This window comes from Cupressus sempervirens, chromosome 3 (genome assembly GCF_028749045.1).
Source record: "Cupressus sempervirens isolate cs-2001-9-10 chromosome 3, ASM2874904v1, whole genome shotgun sequence".
Taxonomy (NCBI): domain Eukaryota; kingdom Viridiplantae; phylum Streptophyta; class Pinopsida; order Cupressales; family Cupressaceae; genus Cupressus; species Cupressus sempervirens.
Window position 1 is genome coordinate 557739440 of NC_143120.1, and position 15148 is coordinate 557754587.

Genomic DNA, 15148 nt, shown 5'->3' on the forward strand with positions numbered 1-15148 from the left:
GTTTTCTAAAGTATGATTTTCTTGAATTATGTTGACGTTTACATGATATGGGTTTTATGGTGACATTGTTGCTTTTATTTTGGAAGGAATGATTTTTAGTCAATAAATCTAGCTTTGCACATGAAAGCAAGATCGGCATTTTGCGATGTGGCTCGATCAATGTAATGGCTGGAAAGGGATAGGTAAAAATTGTTGGATGGAAGCTTATTTGATATTGTAATGATTGATGGATAGTCTATTATGTATGGGTAGCTTGGTATAGATGAGGTCATGGTGAGCTTTTAGATAGATAGATATGTGGATATCTGAAAATAATGATAAATTGAATATATGTAAGGAAATCTTTATATTATTTATAAAAATACTTCTAATGCTGAGAGTTTATATATATATATATATATATAAAGAAAATATGTAATTTTATATAGAATATACATTTCTATCAATAAATGATATCTACTATATTTAAATAACATCTAAAATAATATTATCTAAATACACAAAAAACATAATATCAATACTTAGTATTACTATTTATAACATTAATAATTTTTTAACTGCTATACACAGCTGAACAAATATTATTCAAAGCACAACACCAATGTGACACTCTGCAAATACACAACACTGCAAATTACTCAGCACACATGATCTCTTCATTTCATGCCGCATGATCATCTGATTTTCATGTCTATGGGTAGTCCTTCTCACCCTTCTGAGAAAGGATAAAACATGATTAGCACCTAAAAAAAGTGGAGAAAAACCTCTTCATGCAAGGAATAAAAATGTTGAAACCCCCACAAATGTTTTTTAAAGATGATGTCACATATCTATACAAACATTAGGCAAATTTCAATGGAAATTTTATAATATTTTGAAGTTTGCTGAATTTCGAACCTCGTAGTTGACATTCAGCAAACCCTGTGACTTAGTAAATCAATATAAAAGCATTATAAAAATAGTCTCAAACATCAAAACCATGGTCTATTAATATAAATATCCAAATCAAAATGCCTCAAGAGTGTATCTAGAAGTCTCAAACATCAAAATATAATAGGCTATAGGCATAGCATATGAAAACTAAGCCTCATTCTAATTATCAATATCCAAAGGCTGTAGGAATCTGAGTCACTATCTCCCTCTGGCAGAAGTGGATCATCTAATGGTGTATAGATTATATCATTATTACTAGCAGTTTTCAGAAAGTGGTTTTTTGGTCCCTAGGATATCTATGGAGCCCCACTATTTCCTCTCCTTTGAAAATGTGAGATGGTATTCAGTGAAACAATATGTGATATTTGACTGGTGTATATATATGCCAGTGTGCATCACGGAATGTCAAGGCACTACTTCCATAGGATCTTTTTGCAAGGCAAAAAAGCGCTTCCTTATTTGGTTGAACATATTGAAAAAGTTAAGGAGGCCATATTTTTCTTTTGATTTCTCAGCTTGTAAGTAGCTTTCACCTCTTCTTCTCCACTCACGGCTCAAGATCACATTGCCAATAAAATAAATAAGTTTATCTTTTATTTGATATATCTTTGTTATATTTTATCTTCTTACAGGGATTTAGTTACCTCTCAAGTTATAGGTCAGCTCTCCAACTTAGGATGGAGGTCATTTGGTATTCCAAAACCCTATTTGAAGTCAGGTCTAATATCCCCCTAGGATATTTTCTCCAGATTTTTTACAAAATAATCCACAAAATTTTTATTAACAATTTGCACCCAACTGTTTCTGGAATAGAGATTCTAAAATGAATACAAATATTCCCTTTCAATCTTCAGTACAACAACAAAAAATCCAAACGCAGCCATAGAACTTACAATCAGATTGGATAACCAAAAGTATGAATTTGAAGCACAAAGTGAGACACCTAAGAGACATCTCCGACAAACAATGGGTTTTTGTGTACTGCCTCCAAGCTCGAGGGGTGTTTCTATCCTCAAACTTTATTCTGCAAGAGAAAACAAACATTAAACCTAGCATAATCCAACTGAGCTTCTCTATGTTCTTTAAAAGAGCATCCCTGTGGCACTTCATCTTCAAATTACTAGTGACTTCATTTCTTTCTTTTTGTCCCTTTTTAAATCTCTATTTTAAAAATTTAAATGATTTTCAATACATTAATGTCATTTAGTTTTCAATGTCCCAAGAAAAAAGGAACTTTACAATCCTCCCTCTTTACAGATAGTCTGTCCTTGAGCAACATGAATTTGCAAACCAATACCAAAATCCCATATAAATCTACAAACAATTATGGAACATTTTAGAACAACTGAAATCAAAACCTATCACACTGTGAAGCAAAATGTTTGGATGCAACATAAGATCCCTCAATCTCAAGGCAATCTCAAAAATGCTACTTCACCAATCAGTTGCACCACACTAAAAATAACAACACTATGCCTCAATTTGTGGAGCAACTCATCACGATCCATAACAAAAAAGAGCATTGATCTTGTCACCACTTGGATCCCAAACCAATACCAAGATCCCATATAAATCTGCAAACAATTATGGGACAACTAAAATCAAAACCTATGACACCGCAAAGCAAAATGTTTAATTGCAACTTATTCATCAATAAGATCTCTTGATCTCAAGGCAATCCCAAAAACGTTGCTTCACCAATCAGTTGTGCCACTCTAAAAGTAACAACACTATGCCTCAAGTTGTGGAGCAACTCATCACGATCCATAACAAAAAAGAGCATTGATCCTGTCAACACTTGGATCCAAAACCAATCTATCCATTTCGCCATGGGAGTAGAAATAGATGTCTATCATTATACCATCTTCCTATAACATCCATCGGAATAAGTAGTCCATCCAAAAAATGTCAAAAGCAACTCTAATATGCATTAGATTGACTCAATAGGCCACCAACTGTTGCTTCTATAACTTAGGCTAGCCATAAGAAAGGTGTTGAAGGTGTCATCATACCCATGTTAAGGGGAAATTATCCATCTCATGTGCAATAACTAACGAGTAGTCATATCACCACCAACTTGTTGACATTATGGTCAAGTTTGTTTATTAGTGACTTTCACTTAGTCAAATGGTTAGCAACTACCAAGCTTATCTTGCAATTTATAGCGTTAACTGAGTAATCCAGGTTCAACCGAGTTCTACAGTTGCTACCAAGTTCCAAAATGAATATTCAGTTCACACCGAGCAGTATCTACCAAGCCTTAACTGAGTTACACAATGTCAACCGTGGTCTCCAGTGTCTACCGAGTTCGCAATATCAGTGATATGAATCTAGTATTGACTGAGCCAGGAAGTGTCAACCAAGTGATTCAGTTTATACACCGAGTTTCACAGTGTTCACTGAGTCACCAGTGATGACCAAGTTCAGACTACTTGGAAGTGATTAGTATGAACCGAGCTTCTACGTCTACCGAGAGCATGACGATACCGAGTGTTGACATTGGTTGCTAAGTATCAAAACCTCACCAAGTTTGTCTTCAGAACCCGAGTGCCAGCAGTTGAGCCGCCGTTGTGTATTTGAATGAAACTTGTGTTATAGCCAACTTTGATGGCATTATAATTTGGATTGATATATATGTAATGTATCGTATCACATCCAAAATATATATGTAGTAAGTAATGATGAGAATATAGAGAACATAAGTGCAAAGTATAAAGGCTACAAGTAGTATAAGGAGCATAAAAGATTTATCTATCACAGCAAGGTGATCTTTACATTTCAAAGGAACCTCAACCAGCAAATCAGAGTTGCAGATCACAGATCAGCCACTAGTTCATCCTAACAAGTGGAACAGTTAAATCCTTTAACAAGGTAGACTTAACAGTCTTTTGCAAATCTCTTTACCGAGTGCATACTTCATTATATGTTTTGTAAATCATTTAACAAGGTGGACCTAGCAGTCCTTATTGCTCCTAACAGGGCAGATCATCAAAAGTGATCAATTGTAAGCCTTTACTGACCAACTTTATACTGCAGTACTAAAGCTTGTGGGTATCATCCCCACCCCAGTTTTACTTTCTGTTTAGAAGGTTTCTGGGTCACCATATCTTGTGTCAATACGTTATGAATATTTTAATGCTTTCAATCTTTCATGTATGCAATTAGATCAGAATATATATGAAGGATTATTTGGTGTAATAAGAATAAGTTTTATCGGTTCCTGATTCACCCTTCCCTTCTCAGTAACCTAGCCTATCCTATATTTCCAACACAACTCCCATGTACTTCACTAGCTATTGTAGACCAAGTCAACTCTACAAGTACAATTGAAACCCATTTAGGACAGGCATCAAAAACTGAAATATCTATGAAGATTAAATTGCCAAACAATAAATTAAAAACTGCCATATCATAAGAGACTGGTGACAAATCTAAATATGGTTGTAGTTGCCTTCATTACCAATCAAAGACAACTCTTGAGTGTCTGATTCACTACAAGTGTCATCGACTAACCCAACATCTCCACCAATGAGAAGATTGACATCAAATGAAATTTTAGAACTAGACAAGCTCTGCTTATCATAATCTCATGAAAGAGTTGTGACGTCATGATAATGCAAAGCATATGACTACTGCTGTAAAACTCAGAATTGTCGACACACACTTGTGTCATGTCTTCAACCTTCACAAGAACTTCTTCATTGAAAACTCCAAGCTCACCAGTTGTACTTTGAGTAGCAACACTTTTCAATTATTCTTTATTGTTTATTCTAGGTGGAAAGACTACCAATTCATTAAATTGTGAAGGTAAACTACTACTGTCCAAAATCAGAATTTTCCACTCCTCTATAATGTCTTCATTACAAATCACTAAGTCTTGACTTGACACTTGTTCTTCCCAAGTGAATAGAGGTAGTGATATATCAAATAAATCTTCATCAAAAGATGGCATGGGGCTGCAAGACAACTCCTTTTGAAAATTTTCAGTCCTTTCATCAACATTTTGGATGTCCCTAGTATGTAAATTGTTAGGATCATTCATCCCATTTTTTCCTTAATGAGTTCATCAATCTCTTCTACTATTTGTTTGATCTCCATTTCCCTTGTACCAACTTCTTGTTCCTTGGTTGAAGTTACAACAGAATTCTGATCCTCTGATTTATATAGAGAAAAATGAAACATAACTGATAACAAACATCAAGAACCTCTTTTTCCTTGTCTTCAGTGAATTTGATGGCAAAATCTCTATCTATTAATAGCAGCAAGTAGCTTGATTTCATCTTTTTGAATGCTTCTTTGATTGTGTATAATTGCATACCAGAAACTCCACATGAGATTCCTTTTTGCCTCTCATTAATTTGAGTTTTCCACATTAGATTTTCAATGTATTTGTGAGAATCATCTGCCCTTGTTAATACTTGTACAACCCTCTCTTTTGTGACCAATAATCTGTCCATCAAGTCTTGCAATGCTAAAGGCTTTGTTCAAAGTCATCCATCTAAAGTACATGGGCTATTACACATTTCATTTTCTAATTTGTTTTCAATTGTAAGAACATTATCGTCATCACTCTTTCTTGTCTCTAAAGAAGATGTCATGTGCTCTTCATGTGGCACAAATGGGACAACATTATTATTATGAAAGGATTCATCAAAGAAGTTTCTCTCTTCACGTCTTCTATAAATATGGATTTGCAAATCACCAATAAAGAGTTTTCAATACTCCTCATCTATGATGATTGATTCTTCATCCAAATTATCCACCATAGTTGATTGGAAACCATTATCCTTTGTGGTTTCATCATGCCCAGTAAGAGATGTATTAAAAGTTGCATTTTTAACCTGCTCCTCATAAGCCATGATGCTGCTTTCATCTACAACTTTTCCCTCATCGCCACTTGGCTGCAATATATCTTCTTCCTAAATAATTCCACAACTATGTTCAAGTGTGCATGTCTTCTGACATCATTTGGTTCCAGCTCTGGTATCCTGCAATATGTAATCCTACTGAAATTAACTCTTCTTCAGCCTATTGTTTTTTGAACTTCTCAATTTCCCACTAACATTGCTTGAGCACTTTGCTGACATACTCACAAGCAGGTTTTGAAGGGGCTGAAAATGAGCATCACTTTCATCAATTGACATAACCATAGTAGTTTGCATGGCTGCAACAACATTGGCATTATGTTCTTTTCTGACTGTGACTAAGGAATGTTGAAACATGGCATTTAATAAATCATGCAATCCCAAATCAAGCATAAGATTACTCAATCTGATTTGCAAATGTTTTTATTATGGAAACACTTCTAAAGAAATGATGACTTCTGATGTCCCCAAGATGTTGGAAGCTATTAATGATTAGCGGAACTAACTCCTTCATTATGTCTTCTTCACAAGGTCCTCGGGGTGCTAAGATTCTCGTGATTTCCAGCATACAAGTAGTAACCAAAAACATTATCTCTCCATCTGAATGCCTCAACCACTTGTCTCAACTCAAGGTGATCACTATAGGAGCTAGGGTACTCTATAGTGAAACAGAAGATGATTGTTCTACAATTGTAAAATACCCCTCTAATTTGATCAGGGTGATGACAACAACTTTCTCTGTTTGAGATTCCCAACTGAGTTTAAAACATAGCTCACAAACACTTTGACCAAACAGTTATCTGATGTCATTTTTAAATCTGCTACCACTGTAACGAGCTACCATTGTTTGACACTAATCTATTTTGCTTTCTTATTTTTGTCAATTTGTAACTACAAACAGATGACCTTATGGCTTTCTGAATTGCAACGGAAACCTTGTTTGGGTAGTTTACATCATATGATACTTGCAATGGCATTCATAATCATATGCATTTATTAAATAGGAAACAACATGTTCAATTTTATTTTCAGCTTCTATTGCAAAATTAACAAAGGAACTGTCTAAGCTTCCAAGCACTGTCTTCAACAATCCAGGTACATACAGCCGCAATGTAAGCAGTTGACCAGTATATTCTTTCATTAATCAACAACACAGGAAATTTCTGTAATCTTGAAATCCAAATTCTTACACAGCTTGACAGCAAGAGAATAGTCAATTTAATGAAACCCGCTACATTGAATGAAACCCATCAAAATGTTTGGTAATGAATAATAAGACCTACGACCCTCCAATTCAGGCATTCCAGTGAAATGCCACCCAGTCAATGAATCTTTGAAGTCTCCGCAATACACGATCCCAAGTTAGCTAGTAGTCTTTGATGTATATGATACCATTCTTGAAATCAACATTCATTTCCTGCAATGAAGAACCCCATAACCACTAAGACCATTCTCATCAAAGTTAACACACATACACAGTTAGCCAGTCGCTTATCACCATCAAGCTTCCAACAGACATGTACCAAAGTCAATTTCAACCTTCAATCTTCAAAAAATGATACCCGGACAAAATATCCAATTGTAGCGACAGAACTTATAGTCAGAATGGATAACTAGATTTATGAATTTGAAGCACAAAGTGAGATACTTGAGTGATAACTCCAACAGATAATGGGTTTCCGTCCAATGCCTCCAAGCTCTAGGGTTTCAGTCCTCAAATTTGATGAAAGCCACAGCTTCTCAGAATTCTATAAGAGAAACCAAGCATAAAACCCAGCTTAGCCCAAATTAGCTTCTCTATGTTCTTTAAAAGAGCATCCTTGTGATCCTTCATTTTACAACTGCCTGTCACTCCATTTCCTTTCTTTTTGTCCCTATTTAAATCCCCTTTTTATAAATTAAAATGACTTGATTAATTTTCATTAAGCTCCAAATAAGCCATTTATAGACTTTATTAAGTTGTCATTTTATTTTCAATGTCCCAAAAAAAGGAACATTTCATCAGGCTTTTTGTATAAAGACAACGTAATTATATTTTAAGAAGTTTAAGGGTGAAGGTCCTACTTCACTCATTTATCAAAAAAATAATGAGAATGAAAAAGTCAATACTAGATTTCAGTAGATGTGCCTGATCTCCAGCATAAAATGTTCCAACAAATTTCAAGAAAATGAGGATAAATTCAACACTCTGAAGACTGAAAAACATAATGTTAATAACTATAGAAGCTATTTCTAAAGTTTATACAAAGATGTGAGAGACCACTAGTTGAATCCTATATGAACAAGCCAGTAAAAGAAAAATTGCACTCTTAAGAGTATCCTACTTGCAGTAAGAGTATACGGTACTTACGGAGGAGGTGGAAGACCTTCATATGCCAGAGTTGACATCCCTTGTCGCTGCTTGTGTTTAGGATTGGAAGAGCACAAAATATAAACCTTACCACGGCGTCTAACAGATCTGCAAAACTCACACAACTTCTTCACTGATGCCCTCACCTTCATGACTGCAAAAGAAATCTCTTTCAGTCCCATATAGATATAACTTTTCTAGTACCAATTAATCTGCAGCAATGCATATTGACAACTTTATACTTACCTTAACAATTAAAAAGAATGTGAAACAGATTTCCTTGTAAATATTTATTTATTTTGCTCCTCCTACTTTTTGATGTCGTACAGATAGATGAATTAAGTGCCTCTTTCAAAATTTAAGGATTCTACAAGAATCTAATGCAAATCAAAAAACCTCAATGAATTAATTTAATCCTTACAAATTAGTGGATATTCTTCATCAAAAATTGCATATGGAATAGAATATAGGCCACCCAAATCCCATGCAAGCAATTTCACGTGAAGAATGAAAATGTCAAAACAAACAATAAGAAAACTACATTGAGAGATTAGACACAGAATGCAATCTGCAAAATGCAAATCTAACAGTACAATCTTATCTTAATTGAATGTGCCCCCTCCAAATATTTAAAATGAAGTACGATGCAATACTTTCCTGACAATGTTGCACACATTTTAGTTGTTCTTGTTTCTATCTAGTGATTATCATTATACAGCCAATTCCATTTGAAACATCTTAGTGTCATCTTGTGGCCAAGCAAGAATAACTAGATCTTGGGAAGTGGGTTACAAATGTAAAGTTTCTGCAAATTCTGCTATAAATCAGACTGAGATAATACCTTTATATTGCTTGCCCAAGATGATCTTCTATAATTCAGACTTGTCTGAAGTGCTCCCAATAGTATAAATACTATTCTGAAAATGTTTTATCTCTGCAATAATTCGAATAGGGCAGAATTGCTAAAGGAGCAGACCATATATTATTCATGTGTCCTTTATCCACAAACATACCCTATATAAATATTACAACCAAAGGGCATGTCCCTAGAAGGGACATGTCCCTATCTAGGTCGGCCCTAAATTGTTTCTTCTAATCCGCATCCAAGGAGGAATAGAATTTGTTAGTGATTAAACTAACTACGATTAGTCAAGCTTATTCTCAAATACCATTACCCCTATGGAGACGCCGTATATAGGCCTTTATTAGTAAGGCATTCCATGCATATTTAGGTTTGTATAATCTGTACAATCAGATCAGTATGAGATCGAAGTTATAGAATTAACACTCCCTCTTAACTTGATAATCATACTGAGAGATAACATATCTAGCATCATCAATTAAGATGAATAAACATAGATTGATACTCTATATCTATTTGAATATTCTAAGCATGCGGTATCATCGAACACATGATACTATGTCATATTACTATACCTGTAATATGACTTATCACTTATACCAGTGATAACATTATTACAAAGAATACAATATACAGGATAAAATCTAGAGAATTATTAAATTTTTCATTTATCCAAGTTGTGACTCATAAGTACTGGCAGTCCTATATCACAACATGATCCTGAGTTAAGATCTACTAGAACACAAGATAAAATCCGGAGAATGATTAAATTCTTCATTTATCCAAGTTGTGACTCATAGACATAGAAATGTCTACATCACAATATGATCTTAAACTCATCTAAATCTAACAGTAGTTCTCTACTATTCAACACATTATCTAAGAGATCGTCATCTCTCATAATGTCTTTTATACAAATATTCATTATGAATACAAATGATGGAGCCCATAACAGTCAATAGTCTGATAATAATAATTTTAATTCAAAATTATTAATAATTAAAGAATACAAATGTATTACAATTCAACCATACCAAGTCTTTTCCTGAAGTGATCTATCTTCCCTCGAGAAAGAGGTTTAGTAAGAATATTTTTTGTCTGATCTGCAGTGTAAATGTATTCTAATTTTATAGTATTCCTATCTACCATATCTCTTACATAATGGTAAGGAATTTCAATATGCTTGGACCTGTCATGAAAAACTAGATTCACAGGAAGCTTGATGGAACTTTGATTATTACAATGACTAATAGTAGGATTCATGGGTTGACCAGATAATCCCACAAGTTACTTTCTGAGCCAAACTGCTTCCCGAGAGGCCATTGTTGCGGCAATTTATTCAGCTTCTGTGGAGCTCTGTGCTACCGATGCTTGCTTTCTACATATCCAAGATATCATCACTGAGCCTAAACTGAAACAACATCCTAAAGTGCTTTTCCTATCAATAACACTTCTAGCCCAATCTGAGTCTGTGTACCCATGTAAGTCCAAGTCAACTTTCTCATACTTGAGCCCAAGATTAAGAGTGCCTCGCAAGTATCTCATGATGTGTTAGACTACAACTAGGCGAATCTCCTTTGCCTCACACATAAACTGACTTAAGGCATTAACAACATAGCAAATATCAGGTCTTGTATTTACCAAGTACATAAGAGACCCAATCATCTGTCTGTAAAGAGTAGAATCTATGGAGAGTGATTCTGCAGCTGCTTCCTTAAGTTTGTGTATTAGTCTCCATTGGAGAAGACATAGGTCTGTAGTTCCACATTCCAAATCTCTTCAAGATGTCTAATGTATACTTTCCTTGATTAAGTATGATGCTATCAAAATTATGCCATACTTCTAGTCCTAGGAAGTAATGAAGGAGTCCTAAATCTTTCATTTCAAATTCTTTAATTAGATCTTTTTTGCAATGATCTATAAGATGATCATCACCTATTATTAGTAAATCATCAACATATAGTATCAAAATTATCATATCATCTTTATCTTTTTTTATAATAGAGATTTGGATCAGCTTCATTCTTGGAGAATCCTAAACTGGAGAGATACTTATCAATTCTTTCATACCAAGCCCTTGGAGCCTATTTAAGCACATAGAGAGCTTTCTTGAGCTGCAAACAAAGACTTTAGGGTTATACCTCTTCTATAATCTTTCCATTCAGAAATGTTGCTTTTACATCCATCTGGTGTACTTTCCATCCCTTCGATGCTGCAATAGCTAGGACTGCTCTTACAGAGGTGTATCTGGCAATAGGAGCAAAGGTTTCTTCGTAATCAATTCCCTCTTTCTGAGAGAACCCTCTAACAACGAATTTGGCTTTATATTTTTCAATGCTACCATCAACAGGATGCTTTATTTTAAATATCCATTTGGAAGAAGCAACGGATTTTCCTTAAGGTCTTAGAACAATTTCCCAAACATCATTCTTCATAATGGATTGACACTCTTCCGTCATAGCATGTCTCCAAGTTGTGTGTTTAATAGCATCTAAAACATTGGTTGGTTCTAATTTAGATAAATCACTCATGTTTGTTGCATAACTAGAAAACCTTCTGAATCTTTTGCTTTCTCTAAAGGTTCCAGATGGTGCAACAAAGTCTTGTGCTTCCTCCACAATCTTAATAGCCCAAAGTGGTCTTTTCTTAGGATCTTGAGTTTCCTCAAGATTAAGATTTTGAATTTCATCTTCAATTTCTTCAATGTTCTCCATCTAAAACTCAGATTCATGATTTTCTTTAGAACTAGATAAGGGAGAGGGATCTTCAGAACTTAGGGCTCTTTTGAATGCTAAATCTTCTTCAAATATTACATCCCTACTAAGTTCAATGTTTTCCTAACCATGTATGAAAATCCTATATGCTTTAGATGTTTCACTATACCTGACAAAAATACCTTTCCTCCTGGAGGGTTCTAACTTAGTTCTCTTTTCTTACGGAACATGTATATATACTAGGCACCCAAATATCCTAAGATGACTTATATTAAGTTTAAGGTAAAGTCTTCTTCAGGAGTTTTATCTCTAAAGTGGGAGTAAGGAGTTCTGTTTTGAATATAGACAGCAGTACAAGAGGCTTATGCCCAAAGATAACATTCTAAATTTTGATCAAATATCATAGCTCTTGTTGCTTTTATAATTGTTCTATTCTTCCTTTCTGCTACCCCGTTTTGCTGTAAGTTATAAGGAACAGTATACTCCCTCTTAATTCTTGCTTCTTTACAAAACTCTTTAAACAAGTTTGAAGTATATTCCCCTCCATTATTAGTCCTAAGAGTTTTAATTTTGTGTCCTGATAAGTTTTCAGTTAAAGTTTTAAATTCTTGAAATCTCTTAAGGATTTCTTCTGATTCTTTACATTTTAAGAAGTAGATCCAAGTTTTCCTAGAGAAGTCATCTATAAAAAGCATATAGTACCAAAATCCTCCAAGGGAAGGAACAGACATAGGTCCACATTAATCTGAGTGGACTAGTTCCAAAACATTGTTAGTTTTTTTAGTGCTATCATGAAATGGACTTTTGGTGTTCTTACCCAAAGCGCATCCTTTGCATATGCTTGAATGATCTTTATTCAACTTAGGTAAATCAGTTACCATCTTCTCCATAGTTGATAAGGCTTTAAAATTTAAATGTCCTAACCTTCTATGCCATATTTCGTTCATATCAACAGCTTCACGAATTAAGGCTTGTAAAGGTTGAATAGATTTTGTATTTAATTCATACAAGAATCCCTTTCTTTGACTAATCAACTTTGATTTCTTGAATGAAGAGTTCTTAAACCAGGTCATTACTTTACCGTCCATGAATACAACACTATGTCCATCATCTTCAAGTGTTGTTATAGAAATTAAATTCCTCTTTATTCTTGGTACATAGAGTACTCTTTTGAGATGTAGAGAAATACCCGACTTCAATTTCAAGGTGTAATTCTCAATTCCTTTGATTGAATGAGAGGAATTATCACCAATGGTAAGTTCGCCATCAACTTCTTCTAATATTGAATCTAGTACTTCTTTGTATCCTGTAATGTGTCAAGATGATCCACTATCAATTACCCATGCTTTGCTTGATACTTCATTTGATAGTGCAGAATACAATACATGATTCTCAAGGTCATGGTTTTGTTCTTTCCTAGTAACATTTGTACAGTTTACTTGCTGCTTTGTATTCTCAGGGCAATTAGATCTATAATGTCTAAATTTTTCACATTTGAAGCATTTTATTTTGGATAAATCTTTCTTAAGTTTGTCATTTCTTTGATTTTCCCTTCTTCTTGAAGTGCTTCTTCTAACCTTTATAGGAATTTGTGTTAAGAACATGAAGTTCATCTTCAATTTTCAATTTTCCTCCTTTCTTAAGTTTCCTAGATGCTTCTTGCAGGCAATCTCCTTTAAGTCTATTAAAGTCTGGAAGATTGTCTCTAACACTTACTCCTTAAGAGAATGTTTCCCATGAATCTAGTAACTCATCTATAGCCATAAGTGTTAGTTCCTTGTCTTCAATTATGGTCCCTATACTTGCAAGTTCGTCTCTTAAACTAGCCATCCCTAAGAAGTATGAGTTTATAGATTCTCCCTTCTTTATTTGTATATGATTTAGTTGCCTTTTTAGTGCAAAGGTTCTAGTTGCATTGTTAACCTCATATGCATTTAATAATGCATTCATCAAATGAAATATTGTCTGATGTTTCATGAGCATGGGTACTATATCATTTTTTACTCCATCTAATATGATTTGCATGGCTTTCTTGTTTCCTTTACTCCAGACAGTTTTATAAGGATCAGCATTAGGTTGCTTGGATTCTTTATCAACAAACTATTTGACATTATTGTCTTCAAGAATCATCATAATTCTGAACTTCCAAGCAACTATGTTTTCCTTTCCATCAAGCCTATCTTTGGGTCTGATTGTGCTAAGAAGGATGTTGCTAGATATTTAAATCTGATTGTCAATTTGCAGAGCCTAGGTTCAACTACCAGAGCTCTGATACCATGTAAAGTTTTTGCAAATTCTGCTATAAATCAGACTGAGATAATACCTTTATATTACTTGCTGAAGATGATCTTCTATAATTCAGACTTGTGGTGTTCCTGATAGTATAAATACTATTCTAAAAATGTTTTATCTCTGCAATAAATTGGATAGGGCAGAATCGCTAAAGGAGCAGACCATATATTATTCATGTGTCCTTTATCTACAAACATACCCTACATAAATATTACAACCAAAGGGCATGTCCCTATCTAGGTTGGCCCTGAATTGTTTCTTCTAATTGGCATCCAAGGAGGAATAGAATTTGTTAGTGATTAAACTAAGAGTAATCAAATTTATTCTCAAATAACATTACCCCAAAGGAGACGCTGATCATACCTAAAGAAGGGACAATTATATATAGGCCTTTATTAGTAAGGCATTCCATGCATATTTAGATCTGTATGATCTGTACAATCAGATCCGTATGAGATCAAAGTTACAGAATTAACAACAAAGAACAATCTTATGATCCAACAAAATATTGTTAGATTTCAGGCATTCCTTGCTTTGCTCTCTTTTCAACGCACCAAATTGTGTGAACATAATGATGTCATTTTTGTTGATGTTTTTATAGCTTCAGTCAGATAAATCCCATGAGACTAAGCTGAAGATATATATATATTATGTGAGATATATAATATATAATACTATTAAGAGAAATTAATATAATAATGATACAAAGATATATATATATATATATAGAGAGAGAGAGAGAGTTACATAATCATTTGTCATTAAATTATATTAATTAATAATAATGAATAGACATATCCCATTAAGGGACATGTCTCTCCTTGCCTCATCCTCAATATAAATGCAAGTGAGATCGCTGCATTCGGAAAACACCTAAAAACACAGGCAGTGCCATTATATTTGCAGCGATCCCAAACTTAACTATCAGAGCCTACTTATTTCATTTTAGTATTACAAACTAGACGGTAGATCTGAAGAGTAAATTTTGGGAGGAATATTCAGATAGCAGATATCGAATGGGGAAGAATACAAAAACTGAACTGAATAAAAAATCACAGTAAACAATGACTGACCGAGAGGAATAGAAAAGGAATTAAGGACTGTCCTTAAATAGTCACTGGACTTCATCAGA

General features: G+C 34.1%; 1 protein-coding gene across 2 annotated transcripts in view; it reads right to left on the minus strand.

Moving 5' to 3' along the window:
- LOC149567641 (uncharacterized) overlaps positions 1 to 15148 on the minus strand; it is a 68699-nt gene that overhangs the window by 46513 nt on the left and 7038 nt on the right. For both annotated transcript variants that reach the window (XM_089820895.1, XM_089820894.1), the window contains exon 2: positions 8149 to 8302. In XM_089820895.1, the coding sequence (XP_089677021.1) occupies positions 8149 to 8300 (152 nt within the window). In that variant the 5' untranslated portion in view covers positions 8301 to 8302. The remainder of the gene's footprint in view (positions 1 to 8148; positions 8303 to 15148) is intronic.